Source organism: Osmerus mordax, chromosome 18 (genome assembly GCF_038355195.1).
Source record: "Osmerus mordax isolate fOsmMor3 chromosome 18, fOsmMor3.pri, whole genome shotgun sequence".
NCBI classification, from domain to species: Eukaryota; Metazoa; Chordata; class Actinopteri; order Osmeriformes; family Osmeridae; genus Osmerus; species Osmerus mordax.
This window is the reverse complement of record NC_090067.1, coordinates 6979118-6995993: the sequence shown is the minus strand read 5'-3', so window position 1 is coordinate 6995993 and position 16876 is coordinate 6979118. Positions and strand designations below refer to the sequence as shown.

The 16876-nt window shown below is 46.4% G+C and overlaps 1 protein-coding gene across 2 annotated transcripts; it reads right to left on the bottom strand.

Annotated features, from left to right (window-relative positions):
• Positions 1–6794: 6794 nt before the first annotated feature.
• galnt12 (UDP-N-acetyl-alpha-D-galactosamine:polypeptide N-acetylgalactosaminyltransferase 12) lies at positions 6795–16537 on the bottom strand. Of its 2 annotated transcripts, XM_067255220.1 has the most exons (10): positions 15408–16537; positions 14780–14949; positions 14054–14243; positions 13516–13701; positions 13192–13309; positions 12468–12644; positions 11505–11636; positions 11086–11199; positions 10714–10869; positions 6795–9636 (listed from the first exon to the last, which is right to left on the bottom strand). In XM_067255220.1, exons 1-10 carry the CDS (start codon positions 15758–15760, stop codon positions 9499–9501), a joined length of 1734 nt encoding a protein of 577 aa, XP_067111321.1. In that variant the 5' UTR covers positions 15761–16537; the 3' UTR covers positions 6795–9498. The 2 variants fall into 2 exon arrangements, 1 of the variants encoding a protein (XP_067111321.1); XR_010878867.1 differs by lacking the exon at positions 6795–9636 and having other exon boundaries at positions 10733–10869; positions 11086–11239.
• Positions 16538–16876: the final 339 nt, after the last annotated feature.

Genomic DNA, 16876 nt, shown 5'->3' with positions numbered 1-16876 from the left:
AGTAGAGATGTTGACATATCTCACGACCAAAATATTGAAGATGAGATGAGCATACTGAATGTTAAATGTCGTCACACTTTTACATTGAATCAAACCAACGCTGTTGGTCAACACGAACAGGAAACCAGACCATAACAAATGTATGAGTAGGGACACTTCTGAACAGTGCTAATAACAGGCTGGTGACTAAAAAGAGCCATGGGGCTTTCTCTGAAGCCTGAGTTTGGCACTCCTCTTACGCTTGCAGCTTCTCCCTCTCTTCCTACAACTCCTTATCCACTACCTCTGCTCTGACAGATAAGATGAATAGACCACAGTCATTAATTCCACAGCTGGGAAATGATTTTTTAAAACACTTCCAAGCCGCTGAAGCCAGGAATATGATAATACGACTCAACTGAGCAACTGGCACTTTGAATTGGGCGGAATAAGAGATGCTAAGGAATAAGGTCGGGTTTTCTGTGTGTGCGCGTTATCTGATTGTGTGTGTGTGTGTGTGTGCATGTGTAAGCCCTGCAGGTTTTACTGTAGAGCCAAGTTGGGATGAGATTCAAATTCACACACAAACATGAGACCTCATCAGAGCCAACCAGGTGAAGCGCATCACAACCATCTCAAAGTCATAAAGAATCAATTCCTCTTCGAAGACAAATAATACAAGTTTCACACACAGATATTGCAAGAATAGTTTTTTAATAGACAACCTGGCATCTGTCAAGCTAGATTTAAAAAAATCTACACGCTCTCGCTTTCACTGGACGTAGTGGCATCAGGGGGGTTGATCTCACTCAACCATTTTTGAACCAGAGTGTTCCCAACGACAGTCTGAACCATCTCCTTGGGCGGTCTCCTGACCTTCCTCTCCTCCTTCTTTCCTCCAGACCCCTCCTGGTGCTGCCTTGTTACACCCCCTGGCCTCCGCCCTCTGCCCTCCGCCCCTGCCCCCACCTTCAGCTGCCTCCGGTTGGCCGCACCGCCCACCGCCTTCCCCTGGTGGATGAGGCGGATGTGGCTGTGGCGCATCTGCCAGAGCCTGCGGTAGTAGACGCGGCAACTGAAGCCCTCCTTCCAGCTGAGGGCGACGTGGCTCCGCAGGGCCGAGAGCGACGCCTGGAGGTGCAGGCAACAGGAGCAGCGGTAGCCCAGGTCACTGCCGTCCTCCGACGGCTCCATGGAGGAGACCTCGCTTAAGAAGTTGACGTCCAGAGGGTCAGACTTGTACCCGGGCTGCAGCTCCACAGACTTGGCATTGAGCGGCGCTAAACGAGTGTGCCCTCCGGGCGTGGGTGAGGGGTGCAGGCATCGTCTGAGGGAGGGTTTGGGAGAGGGGGAGGGTTTGGGAGAGGGGGAGGGTTTGGGAGAGGGGGAGGGTTTGGGATGGTGGGATTCGAGGTGTGAAGCTGTCCTCAGCACCGGCATGGAGTGGTGGCTTGTAAAGGGGTCTGGGACAGAGAAAACACAAAAAAGGGGAGAAAAAATTGCCGGAAATGTATCAGTAAATGTATCCAGACGTGTTGGTTTACCCCTACAAACACTAGCACCATTGCTGGAGTTTGAGGTGTTTGAATAACATTATGTTGGTTAGGTTTGCAATCGTTCCATGCAGTTGACATCACATTTTGTAATAGTGTGTTATCAACTCTCTACGTTCATTCACATAAATGACATAATACCTTTATCCAGAATTGACTGTAACACTGCCTTGGTTATAAGGGAATAGTGTACATTAAAGTCTTTACAGTCTTCAATGACTAACCTCACAATATGATAGAATACAGATAGGATATAGTTGTGTAAGGAATTATCACCTTGAATATCCATTTTGGAACCTTATAAAAAGAAGCTGATGAGCAGTTGGGCATGCAGGCAGTGCCGGCTGTGAAGGCCTCTCACTGACTACAGGGTGTCACTTAAATGTGAATCAAAGGCGATTTTTTTTAACACCACATTCACACATTTTCTCAATCATATCTGTTATGTACGGATACATGTTTAGCAGTACATCACAGAAACACATTTACCATGAAGCAACAAAACCAGTATACTTCTTATAAATAGGCCAAATCCCCTGAGCAGGCTTGTCATTCTGTGTCATCTACGTTCAAAGTCACACATACTTAATTTGCCAGGCTCTGCCATGTCCATTTGCCTAGGGAGGGGAGCAGAGCAGCAGACTGGAGTTTTGCGAGCAAGTGTGATATGTCTTCTGACTGTTCTGTCTCTCCATTGCCATGGAGATGGCTCTCTGAATAAACAGTAGTCAGCAATGATGTCTTCAAGCTCATCTGAGTCTTTTAAGAACATCAAACACGTTCTTCCAACTGCAAGGCTATATCTGAATCCTATCTAATCCTATGGTAATAATGTTTCAACAGTGTTGCACCAGTATTTTAAGAAATCCAGGACAAATAATTGTACCAACAAAGACATTGGAAGCTTGCATGGTGTCATGTTTTAATATGTTCACAAATGTATTCTTGTGTACAAAAACACCCACACAAAAACACTGGTAGATTCATTGTTTCAAAACAGTAATCTCAGTCTTTAGCAGCCACTTGTGGATCATATCCGCTTTCTTATCCTTGGAGGCGTGGCTTTGCTGTCCTTCAGTGGGCGTGGGCGTGGTCATGGGCGTGGTCGCCATGGAGGCGGAGCCAAGATGCACAGAGGAACCGCGAGACTGCCTGTCTACGTTGCGGCCGGCGCTCGACCGAGCCCGGTGCTCCTGCATGCTCTTCAGCTTCCTGTAGAAGACGCGGCAGCTGAAGCCTTCCCGCCAGCCCTGGTCGATGTGACGCAGCAGCGCCCCCAGGTGGTCGTAGAACCTCAGACATCCTGAGCACTTGTACTTCCTCTCTCCGCACACGAGCTCGGCGGCCGTGACGGCGCGGATGAACAGAGAGTCCACTTCCCCGCCCTGCGTCCTCTGCTGGTGGCAGTCATAGTGGGGCTGGGGCTGCGCGGGGTCCGGCGTGGAGTTAGCGGAGTTGACCGGGGTGGGCCTGGTGAGCTCTGGGTGGAGGGCGTAGGCGTTGGGCATGACTAGTGTGTTAGGAGCCTCGGCAGGGGGTCTGGAGGAGGAAGGGTGGGGCCTACGGCCTGGGCTGGCGCTGGGACTGATCCTGGAAAGGAGGTCCGAGAGGCTGGAGTTGAACGGTCTAGATGGGGTGGTTTCTATGGTCTTGGGCTCAACCTTCAGACAGTCGGTAAGGCTCTGGCTAACTGAACAGACAGCAGGCAATTGTTATTTTGGGACAGAACCCCTTGTTTTACCTAGCTGAACATGTTCACTGTCAATGCTGCAACCAAGGGTTTCAATAAAGAGTCTGCCCAGGTTGACCTGGGCATTATCAGGTAGCTATGACTATAGACCGCCCATGGAATTTAACTAGTTTAGCTGGTATAGCAAAGCCTTTGAGTAGGCCATTAAATTACATTATCTTTGTTAGCGTTCTGGCTTCATTGAATCAGAGCCAGAAAAAAAACCTGTCTAAATGGAAATAGTCAGTCTTAAAAAAGGTCAGTCATTTGCTCTGGGGTTAAAGGAAACTATACAGAACAGTTGACCAAGGTCATGCCCTTTGGGATTGAAAAATCTGCTCTAGTTTCACTTGTATTTAACATATTCCCAGGTTTATTTTAAGGAATGGAACTCTCCAAGCCCCTAGAGTAGGTTGAAATGACAATGTCCTACAAACAATATCAACACGAGATGTCACCTACCTGATGAGTCTCCCAACACCGTGCTCAGGCCAGTGTGTCCATCCCATAAACAACGCCCACTGTGAGTTGTGTCTGAGCTAACGTGGATTTTGATTGGACACTCACCCTTGCATCACCGGGCACAGAAGAGTGATGTCATAAAGGACCCTTGCTGACACAGCATTTAGGTGCAGTTCTGATGTGGGGACTGAACCGTTTCTGACCCTTTGTGTGTAAGGGAGTCAGGTGGCTGAGCAATAAGGGAATCGGGCTAGTAATCTGAAGGTTGCCAGTTCGATTCCAGGCGTGCAAAATGACGTTGTGTCCCTGGGCAAGGCACTTGACCCTGCTTGCCTCGGGGGAATGTCCCTGTACTTACTGTAAGTCGCTCTGGATAAGAGCGTCTGCTAAATGACTAAATGTAATGTAAATGCTTCTTCTCACACCTTTGAACCCAATCCCTTTTCAATCCTCTGCATTCATTGATTTAGACGCACACCGTAAAACAGTGTAACATCACAATACATTCATAGAATCATATTAGGTTCCTAGATTGGTCACCGAGTTTGGTTACATACAATAAATATTGTGTTTTCTGGATAATGGATAGAGTGGCAACATAAGACAGCATGTGGTATACCTCTCTCTGTAGTCTGACTCACAGGATCGTCTGTGAGCCCATCTGGGACACAGTCAAGCTTCCCATAGTGTGCTGTTTGGTACCTGGAGATGTCCAGTTCTGGTACACAGGAGATGCAATGGGGATGGATCATTGGCATGTTCACAGTCAGTGTTGTAATGCCTAGATACTGAAATAGTGAACTAACGTATGAGGATATAATTTTTAGGAGGCCAGAAATGCATTTGATTTACATAAATTACTACATAGAACTACATATATCTACTTAGACAAAGTCACACAGGCAATAATGACAAGATGCAATACTTGAGATGGATATTTTACCTTGAATCTTCTTTACAACAAAGTCCATTGTGTGTCCCCAAGTCCACAGTTTTATGGCATTAACAGTCTTTAGACTCCTGCAGTATTTCTAGGTTGAGTTCATACTTTATTGCTCTTTGAAAACTTTGTTTCCTTGTTCCCTGGGAAACAAGAATTTGCTGAGATCAGAAGGTTCTATTCAGATTAAAAGATAAATGATGTAATAATGTCAGAGAGCTAAGTGCCCTAGCATTGGGAACATAATGGGCCATAGATATAAATTATAACTAGGGCATTCTTATTTTCCATGTATGATGGGCACAATGCACGACTTTACAACCACCGATTACAGTTAAATTGTATTATTTGCATATCCATTAAAACTGGGGATTAAATTATCCTGATTTCCCATTCATTCATCTTCATCCCCCAGTATTCCGCTTCATCAACCAGTTACGAGATGTAAGCCTCACTCTGTCTGTGCAGCGCACTGTCTGCAAACCAGATTGGAGAAGGCAGTTTGCCATCTAATGTATGCAGCCACCACCACTGTGCTCCTGAGCTTAACTGGGTATTGGGGATTACATAAAAGTAAAGTGACGTACAGCCAGGAAAATAGCCTGAACGCCTGCCTGTGGCTATATCGCCTATACTCAGAAAATGTGTGCGTGTATCTTTGTGAGAGTCGTGTGTGTGTCCTCCTATGGCATCGCTCTCTGACTAGCTTATACCTCAGAGGGGCTACACTGTGTGGAGACTGATTTGCATTTACACAAAAGACATATGGGGGTGTGGGTGACTATGGCAGATTAGCACCATGTACTGTGTTTAAACTTGATGTTACATCAGTATCTCAAACACCTTTCCATGTGAGGATTACACATCCCTTACAAGGTTATTCAAATGTATTCTCCATATTTTATGGGCATATTTATCATATTTTATGTTTTGTAAAATACATTCTTCTGGGACTCATAGCATATGTATGGGTTCAGACATATTCTACATTTGAATTCTATGAGAACCATCTTTTCGTCCAATAAAGCTGGTATAACTGGATGGATATACAGATATAGAGAGCCGGCTGACCTTGCACACTTGTTTTATAAAATTAATGACGATCCTGACAAATACATTTTTGGAGAGTTGTCATACAGCACTGTAATACACTTCCCAACACGCTTCCTACAGCACTAGGCTGGGTTTCTTTCTAGCTCAGTCTGACTGACGTCCCAGTAGCATTAGCGTGTCAGAATGTGAAGGGTTGCAGTGAGTTCTGCTGAAAGAGTGTCATACTGTGCGATGGCAGCAATAGCTCGATTCCTGGGGTGCGTTCAGTATCACTGTTGACGGCATTGGTACTATGCCTCACAGTGAAAACTGTTATTTCTTTTTGTCTAACAGTTTGTAACATCGGCTACAAGAAATGCATGCTTTTTTTCCTCCACTACTACTATTTTTTGTAACATTGTGACTTCTTAAACAGTTCCTGGGTCGGTGGTTCCACTGGTCTGTCAGTGAGTCGATTCCTGCTATAAGTGTCTAATCCCCTCCTCCTGTCCCCCGGGACGACAGGCAGATGACACCACACAAAGCAGGGCCCATGCGCCCCAGTGCACCAAATATCAAACAGCGGAGCATCATGAATGAGTAATTGAGGAAGACTGCGGGGCAGCGCGGAGACGAGGGGGGGGGGGAACAGAGCAGCTTGGCGTGAGCTCGACATTTCGCCATCTCACTCAACAGCTGGTGTTGAAGCCGATCAGATATGGTTCAAACGCTCCTTAACTCTCGGTCTGTCTCATTCTGTCTGTCTGTCTCACTTCTGCCTCCCCAATTGGGATACAGGAAATGGATCTCGGTTGGTTGACGGGAGCGTAACGGTGGATGGAAACATTGCTATACAATGTTATAATTGGACTATTTAAATACAACAATCCAATAATCCAAGTTATCTGCTTCAGTCTTGCTTCCGCTACAGCATAGATTGATGCACAGAGGTGGCCTTTAGGTTGAGGGGGAAAAAAACTATATAAAAAAGCACTTCAAAATAAATATAGTATACAATAATCACAACACACAATTATTACAATAAGGATACCAATATCAAAGTATCGTGTGAACTAAGTAAACAGACAAACACACAGTATAATACTCAAAGGTTTTATATTATTTGAGTTAACGTCAAAATGAAAACTTTTGTTGAAGGTACAACTTAATTAAGACAGGCACCAGTTGTGTGTCCATTCAATGGAAAGTTTCCCCCACCCCCATAAAAAAAGTTTTCTAGTTAAATCCTTCATTGTAATATTATAAGGCCACAATCATTGACAACAACAAGACATTGTGATAAGTTCCAGCATTAGTGATTCATCTCCACTAGTTGTTTCAGCATGTTAACAGTTTGATCGAACCCAGTCAAAACACAACAGCATTGCACTGTACAGTCTGTGCATGATATGGTACAGCAATAAAATGAGCTACTTAACGGGACAGGTGGTTCACAAACACACACACACACGCAATTGGAGTGTCACCCACTTTTACAGCGCCCTTTCATAAAGATATGAGCCAGTCATGCCCAGCGGCCACCCATCAGCTTTACTATGGCCATATACCATAACAAATTAGCATACAATTCAAGACTAGAGTAAAATAGGGTTTACGACTAGGACATGCTTGGAATAACAGATAGCTATAGGGACCATTAACACCCAACGAGAAGAGCGGGATGGGAGATATCCCCCCCTCGCTGGCATGAAGTGTCTCTGTGTTAACATGGAGATCAGTGCAGAGAGGACGCTGTGGCAGTCCTGAGCCCCGCACACTGGAGGAGATGTTCTGTGCTTTTATGTTTAAAGATGGGTCTTGTTTAGGTCCTGCTTTCACACTCTGTGCCATATATGAAACTGTCTTTTTGCTCCTTCCATGACAAGGAATCTGTGCAAACTCAATCCTAGCAGATCAAACACCAAGCTGATCAAGAATCAATAACTTTGTATCCACTTTGTTTCCAGAGCTCAGTGTCACCACATGGTCACAGCATCTGGACAGGAGCTTCGTGGCATGAGGGGGGGTGGGGTTCTTCCTGAAGAGCCGATGGCACCACCCTGCTGCCTTACATGTTTACTTCTACATACACACGTTCAGAATGGCCTGGGCTTCTCAGTCCAACCACGTCTCATTTAGCAAAGGTCAGCTAAGGCACAACATGGGTGATAGATGAGGAGTGGATGCATAGAATTAGAACAAGAGTAAGAAAACCTCCGCTGTGTCCCCAAATAACATCATTTGACCTCTAGTAGGTACTGCAGTTGCCCTTAAAAGTGCATACTGTTGCATGCAGTACGCATACATTCATGGAACACGTCGTCATGACACCGCTCACTGAGCTGGCGTAAACAGCTTGGTCTGCTGTTGTATCTCAGCGGCGTACGGCTCTTTGAAAAGCATGCTTCCTCACGTACTGCAAAATGCTACCAGATATAGCAGGATATCCTGTCATTTTTGGCATAATATATTAAATATGCTATGTATTGGGACATACCATTTTTTCTGGCATGCTAAATAGTATGGTAGTATGGGTTTCAGAGAGCAACATGTTCCATTTAGTTATAAAAGGTGTAGAATCCAAAACTTCTGTTCCCTGCTATGGAAAGTCAATTTGTGTCACAGTTGCATTCAACAGAAGTGATCAACTGAGGGCTTCAACACGATCAGACAAAAGATAGATGACGGTAAAGTAAATAAAGGAAAGTGAGGATGTTATCCAGACTATGTGGAGTCACTTATATTAAGACTTATTTGTTTTAGAAATAGGCCTCTAACAAAGACTGTGTCATTGCTGGCAGTCATCTCTGTGGAGTTACATTGCATTGACTAGAACTGTATTATTATTATTTTTTTTTACATTCATTGTATAAGTGCTGAAAGTCCACCATCAAAATAAGACTTGAAACTCTCCCATCATCAGTACTTCAGTACGTCACTACAGAAAGAGGTAGGAGGTGTTTCATAATGCTAAAAATATATAAATAAGACTAAAAAGATAAAAAAGAAAAAGGAAAGGGGGTGTGGCTCCCTCTAGAGGTAAGAAGTGGTATGATCAGTTATTGAAAAAGATATATAGTCTCTAAAAAGGACTGCAATGCCAAACCATCCACTAGTACCGGTTGGTGGTCATGAGTTCGAGAGATAGGTCAATATAAAAGGGGAAACTCACGCATTTTAAATTGCACAGGTTATGACCACTTGTCAAGAACAGCAGTGTGTGATGGTGCCATATCCTGTATATTCCAGTCCTCCTCTGTTCCAGGCTGCCTCTCCCATGTTCAAACACAGTTGTATGGCCCCCCAGCTAAATGCTTCAAGACGTTTCCCAAAGCTGTCTGATATGTACCAATTCATATTCACAATGTCCACCAAGAGGCAGGCAGAACTATTTGTGTCGTTTGTTCCAAACAGACAGACAGACACGGGTTCAACCAGGGCTTGTGTTCTTCATCCCCGTGAATCATGACTGACTGAAGGTGCCCTGGAAAACTACCGAAATAAATACAAATACCTGAAGAGAGAATATTAACCTGTGTTTGAGTCTGGTTCAACAGTGCTTTAAGATTCTCCAGGCTTCTCCTGTCCCCGCACCCAGGAATAAGGTTTTGGTTGTCCTGTGTCGTCTCCATGGCTACCTTTTTGGTTGTACTGTGTCCCTCCAGGAGTAAGGCTTTGGTTGTCCGGGATTCCTCCATGCCCCCCAACTAAGGGCTAAAGTCTTGGTTGTCCTGTCTCCATCACTGGGTAAGGTTTGGTGGTCCCATGCCTCCCACAGGGGTAAGGTTTTGGTTATTCCTGCTCTAAGCCCTCTCCTCAAAAAACCACTTCTGGAGGGCGGAGTCAGAGCAGGGGCGTAGGCCAGGGGCGGGACTACCGTTGTCACTCTTGTCGACGGCCTGAACGCACTTCTGGCTCATGACATGGTAGATGGTCCCATCCTGAACAGAGAGAAAGATGGGGGGAGAGTGGAAGGAGAGAGAGTCAGAGGGGGGTAGAGGGAGGAGAGAGAGTCAGAGGGGGGTAGAGGGAGGAGAGAGAGTCAGAGGGGGGTAGAGGGAGGAGAGAGAGTTATAGGGGGGTAGAGGGAGGAGAGAGAGTCAGAGGGGGGTAGAGGGAGGAGAGAGAGTTATAGGGGGGTAGAGGGAAGAGAGAGTTATAGGGGGGTAGAGGGAGGAGAGAGAGTCAGAGGGGGGTAGAGGGAGGAGAGAGAGTTATAGGGGGGTAGAGGGAAGAGAGAGAGTTATAGGGGGGTAGAGGGAGGAGAGAGAGTTAGAAGGGGGTAGAGGGAGGAGAGAGTCAGAGGGGGGTAGAGGGAGGAGACAGAGAACAAGAGAGGGAGAGAAACAGACGGTAATCACTGTTTCCAATAGTACGTGGAAAGTCCACCCTCTTATTCTCTCCTCCACTCTTTTTCCCCCTTCCCTCCCTCCCGCTCTCTCTCTCCCCCCTTCTACCCTCTCTCTCCCACTATCTCTCTTTATTCCTTCCCCTTGTCTCTCTCGCCTTCTCCATTTACATTTAAATAGCGTGGTGTTCACCACAGGTATTAGCATGCTTGGCAACACTCAACAGCCTGACTCTAAACACAGCCAAGATGCTGGGTGAATAACAAAGCAGGCCTGCTACCATGTCTGCCGTTCACCGTCAGGGAGCACGTCGTCCTACTAGTGTGTGTGTGTGTGTGTGTGTGTGTGTGTGTGGGGGGTCTGAGAGATTGCAGTCTGAGGTTAAGAGCCCTGGAGGATGTCAAAAAGTTTTGGTGGAGGAGGAAGAGAGGGCTCAATGTCAGTTTTTTCTAAGTCGCCTTTTAATCGTCACTTTCTTCCTTTCTTATCCAATATCTCGTTCTCCCCCCCCCCCCCCCCCCACACACCTTTTAGATGTTTTATTTGATCACAAATTCAATAATTTTTTTGAGGAATTCCAATGTATTGAGCACACACGTATGGGTACAGAAAACATGGTCTGCCAAACAGCCACACACACACACACACACTCCCCATCGTCCTCCTCACCTCTCTGAAGACAAACTTCTGGTCCTCCGGGATTGGCAGGTGGGGTTTCCTGCACAGGTGCACAGTCAGATAGCTGGAGACAGCGTCCCCCACAGCGCACCCTGCTGGCTCCCTGGTGTTATAGCGGAGCTCCCCCTCTGTGGAGGCCTCAAAGAACTGGGGAGAGGGAGGAGCCAAGCTTAGCGTCAGACGAGCATGGATGGGTGTGTGTGTGTGTCTTTTTTAGTTTATACGCCACCTGGTTGTGCTCCATGCAGTGGCAGGTGTGTGTTTGTGTCTGTGTGCTTAAGTCTACCTGGTTTTTGCCCCATGCTGTGGCTGGCAGGAGTGTGTGTGTGTGTGTGAGTGTGTGTGTGTGTGTGTGCAGTCTACCTGGTTTTGCCCCATGCCGTGGCAGGGGTAGAGGATGACACGGTGACCCACCAGATTGTGGTCATCAGGAGGGTTGTAGTCAAAACAGTGGTTGGTCATTCCCTTGTTCCTCAGCTAGAGGGCGACACACACGGGGAAAACAGTTGAACGCGTGCTGTTGTCATAAGAGAGAAGTGTGACAGGAGATTTAAGAGACACTCTCCAGTCTAGAACAACTGCGTCTACTGTACACCAAATCATGTTCCGTAATTTATGACTCCATCCATTTAAGGAACGTCCCCTAAACGATTCTGTCAATTAAAATCTTTCAGTCAATTCAGTCCATTTCAGTCAAATATATTTAAAAGAGTTCTTCTCCTGTCCATCAGAGATATGTTGGGTTCTCGGTGGTTCAGAGGGTCTCCCAAGGTTCTCCTCACCATGCCGAACATGCCGGGTCTGTCCTCAGGAATGTGGATGTCTGGATAGATGTTCTCCAGGTACCACTTGAAGTCCTTACAGCCCAGCTGCTCTCGCAACTTCCTTCTCTCCGTCACGTCTCCAAAGGCCTCCTGGAAACAACAGGACAGGAACAACGGTTCCACCCTTGAGCTTTCCAACTACAGCAGGGTAGGCAATGTCAGTGGATTTACTGTGGTACCCTTGATCAGTCTGTTTGAAACTAAGAGGGACTAGCTAATTATGAATGATCCATGCTGGTTGACCATGAAATGGCAGACAACAGTGTCATCTACAGGTAATATTTAGAGACAGATATAGGAGGGAGAGGGAGGGTTTTTCTGTGTGTGTTCGTGCGTGCGTGGGTGTGTGTATGTACGTGTGAAAGACAAGCGCTGACCCCGCTGGGCAGAGAGAAATGGTGAGTGTGTGTTTCGAAGGATAGAGTTTGGCCTTGCAGTGCCTGTTTGGCACACCCCACACCTCTTAAGGAGATGAGGGCCACCTGATCTGTGTTTAGAGAGCCTGCCTCTTTAACCACACACACTGGAGAAAGAGAGAGAGTTACAGAGAGGGTGTGTGTAAGTGAAAGAAAGTGTGTGAGTGTGTGTATGTGGGGTCCACTGACACGTAGATATGTCTCTCTGTGGTAATAATACACCGATGGGTGGAGTCAGTGTCACCTTGGGTGTCCCCAAGACGTGCACATGTCTGTCAGTCAGTCAGTGTGAGAGTGTGTGTGTGTGTGTGTCTGTTTGTGTGTATGCGTGCATGTGTGCGTGTGTTCGATAATGGAGAAGTGCGTTTAATCAATCAAAATAGCATCTTCTCAGTTGGATGCAGCTTAATGAAGAGAAGGAAACTTCAAACAGATATCCACACATTCGTACACACACCCTCAGACATCCCCATAGACACGCACACGCACACACACACAGGCCTACCAGACGTGCATGAGGATTGCGGTGGTAGTACAATTCCTTGTACTGGTCCATCCAGACCTCTGCAGCTCTCACACTATTGGCCAGGGCCTTGCTCCGCGAGTAGGGGGCCTTCTTGGGGAAGACGTGGCCCACGTGGGAGCAGGGGTGGATCTCCAGGCTGCCCCCGCACTGCCAGATCTTAATCAGCCCAAACAACAACAACAGCCCAAAGATGTAATTAGGTTCTTGTAATTCAATCAGGCAAACACAATGGACGCCTTTGTGTGGGGGCGTTTTGGGGAGGATTACATTTCTGGGGCTTCTTTCCTCAGGGAAATATCTGGTTTTGGATATGAACTAAAGGGCTGGAATTCTTCACCACAATTAGACTATTAAGATACTGGCCGTTTAGAATGGGACTTGTCTGGGTGATTTAGATCAGGAAGATGTAGCTTGGTCATGGTTATTTCAGGAGGCCCGGTACATATACTGCCCCTCCTGTAATGCTATTAAACATCACAGCTTTGTGTGAATCGCTACAGTTATTTCACATTGATATGGTGTCTATGGCTCTTAACCAACGGAAGCCATGGCAGCAAAAAATGAATGGTCAGACAGGAACACAGAGTTCTGGAACTTACATCATATCACATCCCGAAAACATAAACACACACACCCAAAAAACTGAGGTCAACTAGTCTTCAACATACAGGAGACTCCTTCACACACACACACACACACTCACCCTGAAGGAGATCTCCAGGTTCTCTCCCCCCCACACCTCCATGCCTGTGTCATACGTGCCCAGGTAATGGAAATAGCTCTTACTGACAGCAAACAGCCCACCTGCCATGGTAGGAGACCTGGGGAGGAACACACAGACCCTAATCAATCTGTCAAGACTATTAATCGGAAAACCTTATATAAATGTAAATAATAAAGATAATAGAAAATTCAATATTAATGATAACATGATCGTATATTATAGTACAATCCCAAACTGGAAGCGTGTACGCATAGTGATGTGTAGCCTGCATCACTAAGAGAGTGGTCCCCGCAGACGACAAACCTGATGACGTCGGTTTGCGACCGGCGTCGCCTCTGCTCGTAGTCAGGCACGGGGTGCCAGGTGAAGACCAGGCGCCAGTCAAATCCCCCAATCTGGGGCTCCCCAGGGTTGCCTAGATACTGGAAGGTGTTCCAGTCGATGACGTCGATGACGGGGCACACCACGGCCGCCGGCTCCTCCTTTATCCTGGGAGTCAGGATGGGCATGGTGGATATCCAGGACATGTAGCAGGTGGTTCAGGTAACATTCACCCCTACCCAAACTCTGCTGGAGACCTCACATAGGATGAGCAGCCAGTGAGGAGTGGGGGAGGAGGAGAAAGAGTGGAGGAGGAAGAGGAGGAGAATGAGTGGAGGAAGAGGAGGAGCAAGAATGGAGGAGGAAGAGGAGGAGAAAGAGTGGAGGAGGAAGAGGAGGAGAAATAGTGGAGGAGGAAGAGGAGAACGAGTGGAGGAGGAGAGAAAGTGGAGGAGGAAGAGATGTGGAGGAGGACAGCCCGCGAATGAGGAATCTGACAAGTGCAAGGGGGTTTCCCTACCTGTAGAGCAGGGGCTCCAGCCAGCCCTCGTGGCACTCACAGTGGCAGTCCAGGAAGGTCAGCACATCGCCCGTGGCGATGGAGGCCCCCAGGAGGCGGGCACGCACGAGCCCCTCCCTCTTGGTGGCCCGGATCAGACGCACCTTCCTGAGGCCTGAGATGTAGTTCTCGAGTGGCTGCTTCAGGTGCTCTGTAGGGAACATCAGAAGGTAAACACTTTCAGGGTGTGTCTCAAATGTTTCAGTGTGGTTCTTTGTCTGATATTGGCTGAAACTATGAGGAAAAAATCATTGTATGATTTGTGATATCGTGTGTACTTTGTACTTATGATAAGGCAGAAGTGCCACAGCCTTGAGCACACTGGTTTGAGTTTGTGTTACTACTGAGCTCCTTGGGAAGCCTCAGTGGTATAACTGGTGGGACCATTTTGCAAACCAGGAGTTACAAAATTCAGTCAAGCCAATGACAAGCCTTTATTTGTCAGTGAGGGTGACACCTTGTAAGTTATTTGACTATCTGTTTATCAGCTAACAGAATGCCAGCGTGAGCTCAGTATGAGTTCCTGTAAACACAAACGGTCTCGGTCTTTGACCTTTTGACTGCCTGCATCTCTATTTCTGACACACCATCTGTTTGCATGCCTGCCTAGCCCTTTCCCAATCTTACTCTCTGCATTAGGCTCTGTCTCTGTCTCTCTCTCTCATCACATCCCTGAAGAGTTTCTACCTCTGTCGCTGTAGTCGTCCACCAGCACCACCTCCCTGAGCAGGACATCCGGCGAGGTCTCAAGCACGCTGTGAACCGTCCGCAGCAGGGTGGACCAAGCCTCGTTGTAGAAGGCTATCACCACTGAGGTGGAGGGCAGCGAGTGGTAGTCATAGCTGACAGCCCTGCACCTAGATGTGACAGGAAACATGAGTCACACACCCTGCTCTGGTTGGAGTCCAACTCCTGACAGCAGTATAATAGGTTGTAATTGGATTATCACTGTGGTGGTTCTTTGTATTTTATGGGTCAGAAAAGATGAGCTTCAACAAAGAGAGGGTTAATATGGGAGCTAACTGCATGTTCTGAATACTGTGGATACAGTAGTGTGTAGCTCTTATTGTCACGTTATGGTTGTGACACATTTCGGTTAAACCAGGGCAGCTCTTTCTAACAAACCAGAGATCCATCAGGGCCAAGTTACCTTTTCATCCAAACATACAGAGTCCCCCTAAAATCCTGAACAGTAATTTTCTCAAATCATATCACTAGCATTACATTCGTGGTTAGGAAAAAAGAAAAGGCATGTCATACACGAAGACATTTTGTTATTTTTGCATCATTCACGGTAAACTCATTCTCAACTTACAATGGGTTCCATCTCTCCGGTAACCTGCGGTGGAGCGATACTTTATCACTCACATAGGTGTTTATCTGGTGCTTCTGAATGCTCTCATCTTCCTTCGTCTTCTCCTCTCCGACGAGGTTCAATTTGACAGCTCTACCCATTTCGCCTAGAGCATTTAAATCCAACGGCGGTTTCTCGTAGACAGGCTTTTTAAGAAGTTCATTTGATACTTTTTCCTCTGAAGGAACTTCTTTCCTATTCGTCTCGCCTATGTCAACCGAATTATGCCTAAGGAACATTAAATATACAAAGGCAGAAACTCCAAACATGCAAATAATTAACTTTGATCGGTTCCTGCGGCCGCAGACTGCCATCGTGTCGCTCTCTTAAACTGCTTATTTCCTCCCTCAAGATAGCAATATTTTCATGGACCCCGCAGCTCCAAGTAGCGACTACTACTACATAAATCGTCCATCCTCTAATTTTACTGTGACAGCCTATAACCTACATGCATTATTGAGATCAAATGCAGGCAATGCAGTTGCCAAGTCTTGTTTCTGTTCGCTCGCATGGGCTACAGAAGATTTGAAACCAATTCGTAGGGTGGATCAGTGAAAGGCAACTTTCAGGAACAAGTTTGGAAAACATGCGGCAAGAAGTCCCATTTAAACACCTCGTCTGAATGAACCGTGTTGCTGGCGATGCTAGGCGAGGATTTTCCTAATTAGATTATCTTAGTTAGGCTATCTGTTGGATTAGCACTTGAAGACGAAAAAAAATCCAGGTCAAATCAAAGAGCTACGTGCATCGCGTTTCACTCTGAGCCAGAACATATCCAAATCCACTTCGGGGTCAGCCTTTCCTCCATCTTCGCAGTTTACCATCGATTCAATGTAGCTTTACAACTTTCTTTATCATTGAGGCTGTTTACAATGAAGCGTCGCCTAACTGCCTGTTACATTTGAGGGCTACACGAAAATGTCAGCCACTATGTTGGTGAACTTGACTCGAGTCGAAGTTAGCCAGTGAGGCGGGCAATCTTTTGCCTCTCATGATGTCACAAGGTGTTGTAATAACCTACTACAGTTATACCGGAAAGGCGCCTACAATAGTCTTCGAGTTGACCGAACATTATAGTCGGCTACCAACCACAATTGTTTTAATTGTGCTATTTTGATTTCGCATGCCACTAATGGACAGAGCTACTTCCGAGTTTGCAACAAGTAGCGGGCAGAGGAAATCACGTCACGTGACCAGTTGCGCTTTACCATCACTGCTCATGAATAAGACTTACTTCCTCTGATTAAACTTAAAATAACTCTCTGTCAGCCAGCATTGAGATATTTGCACACTTGCTGGTGGTGACTGTTTGTTTAAGGACAAGCTTTCACAGGCAAAATATTTGCACCATGTACTCAAAAATGGAACTGATTCCGAATATATTGCTCTCGGTCTTTGCGTAAAAAATGGTATTTGAAACAAAATATATG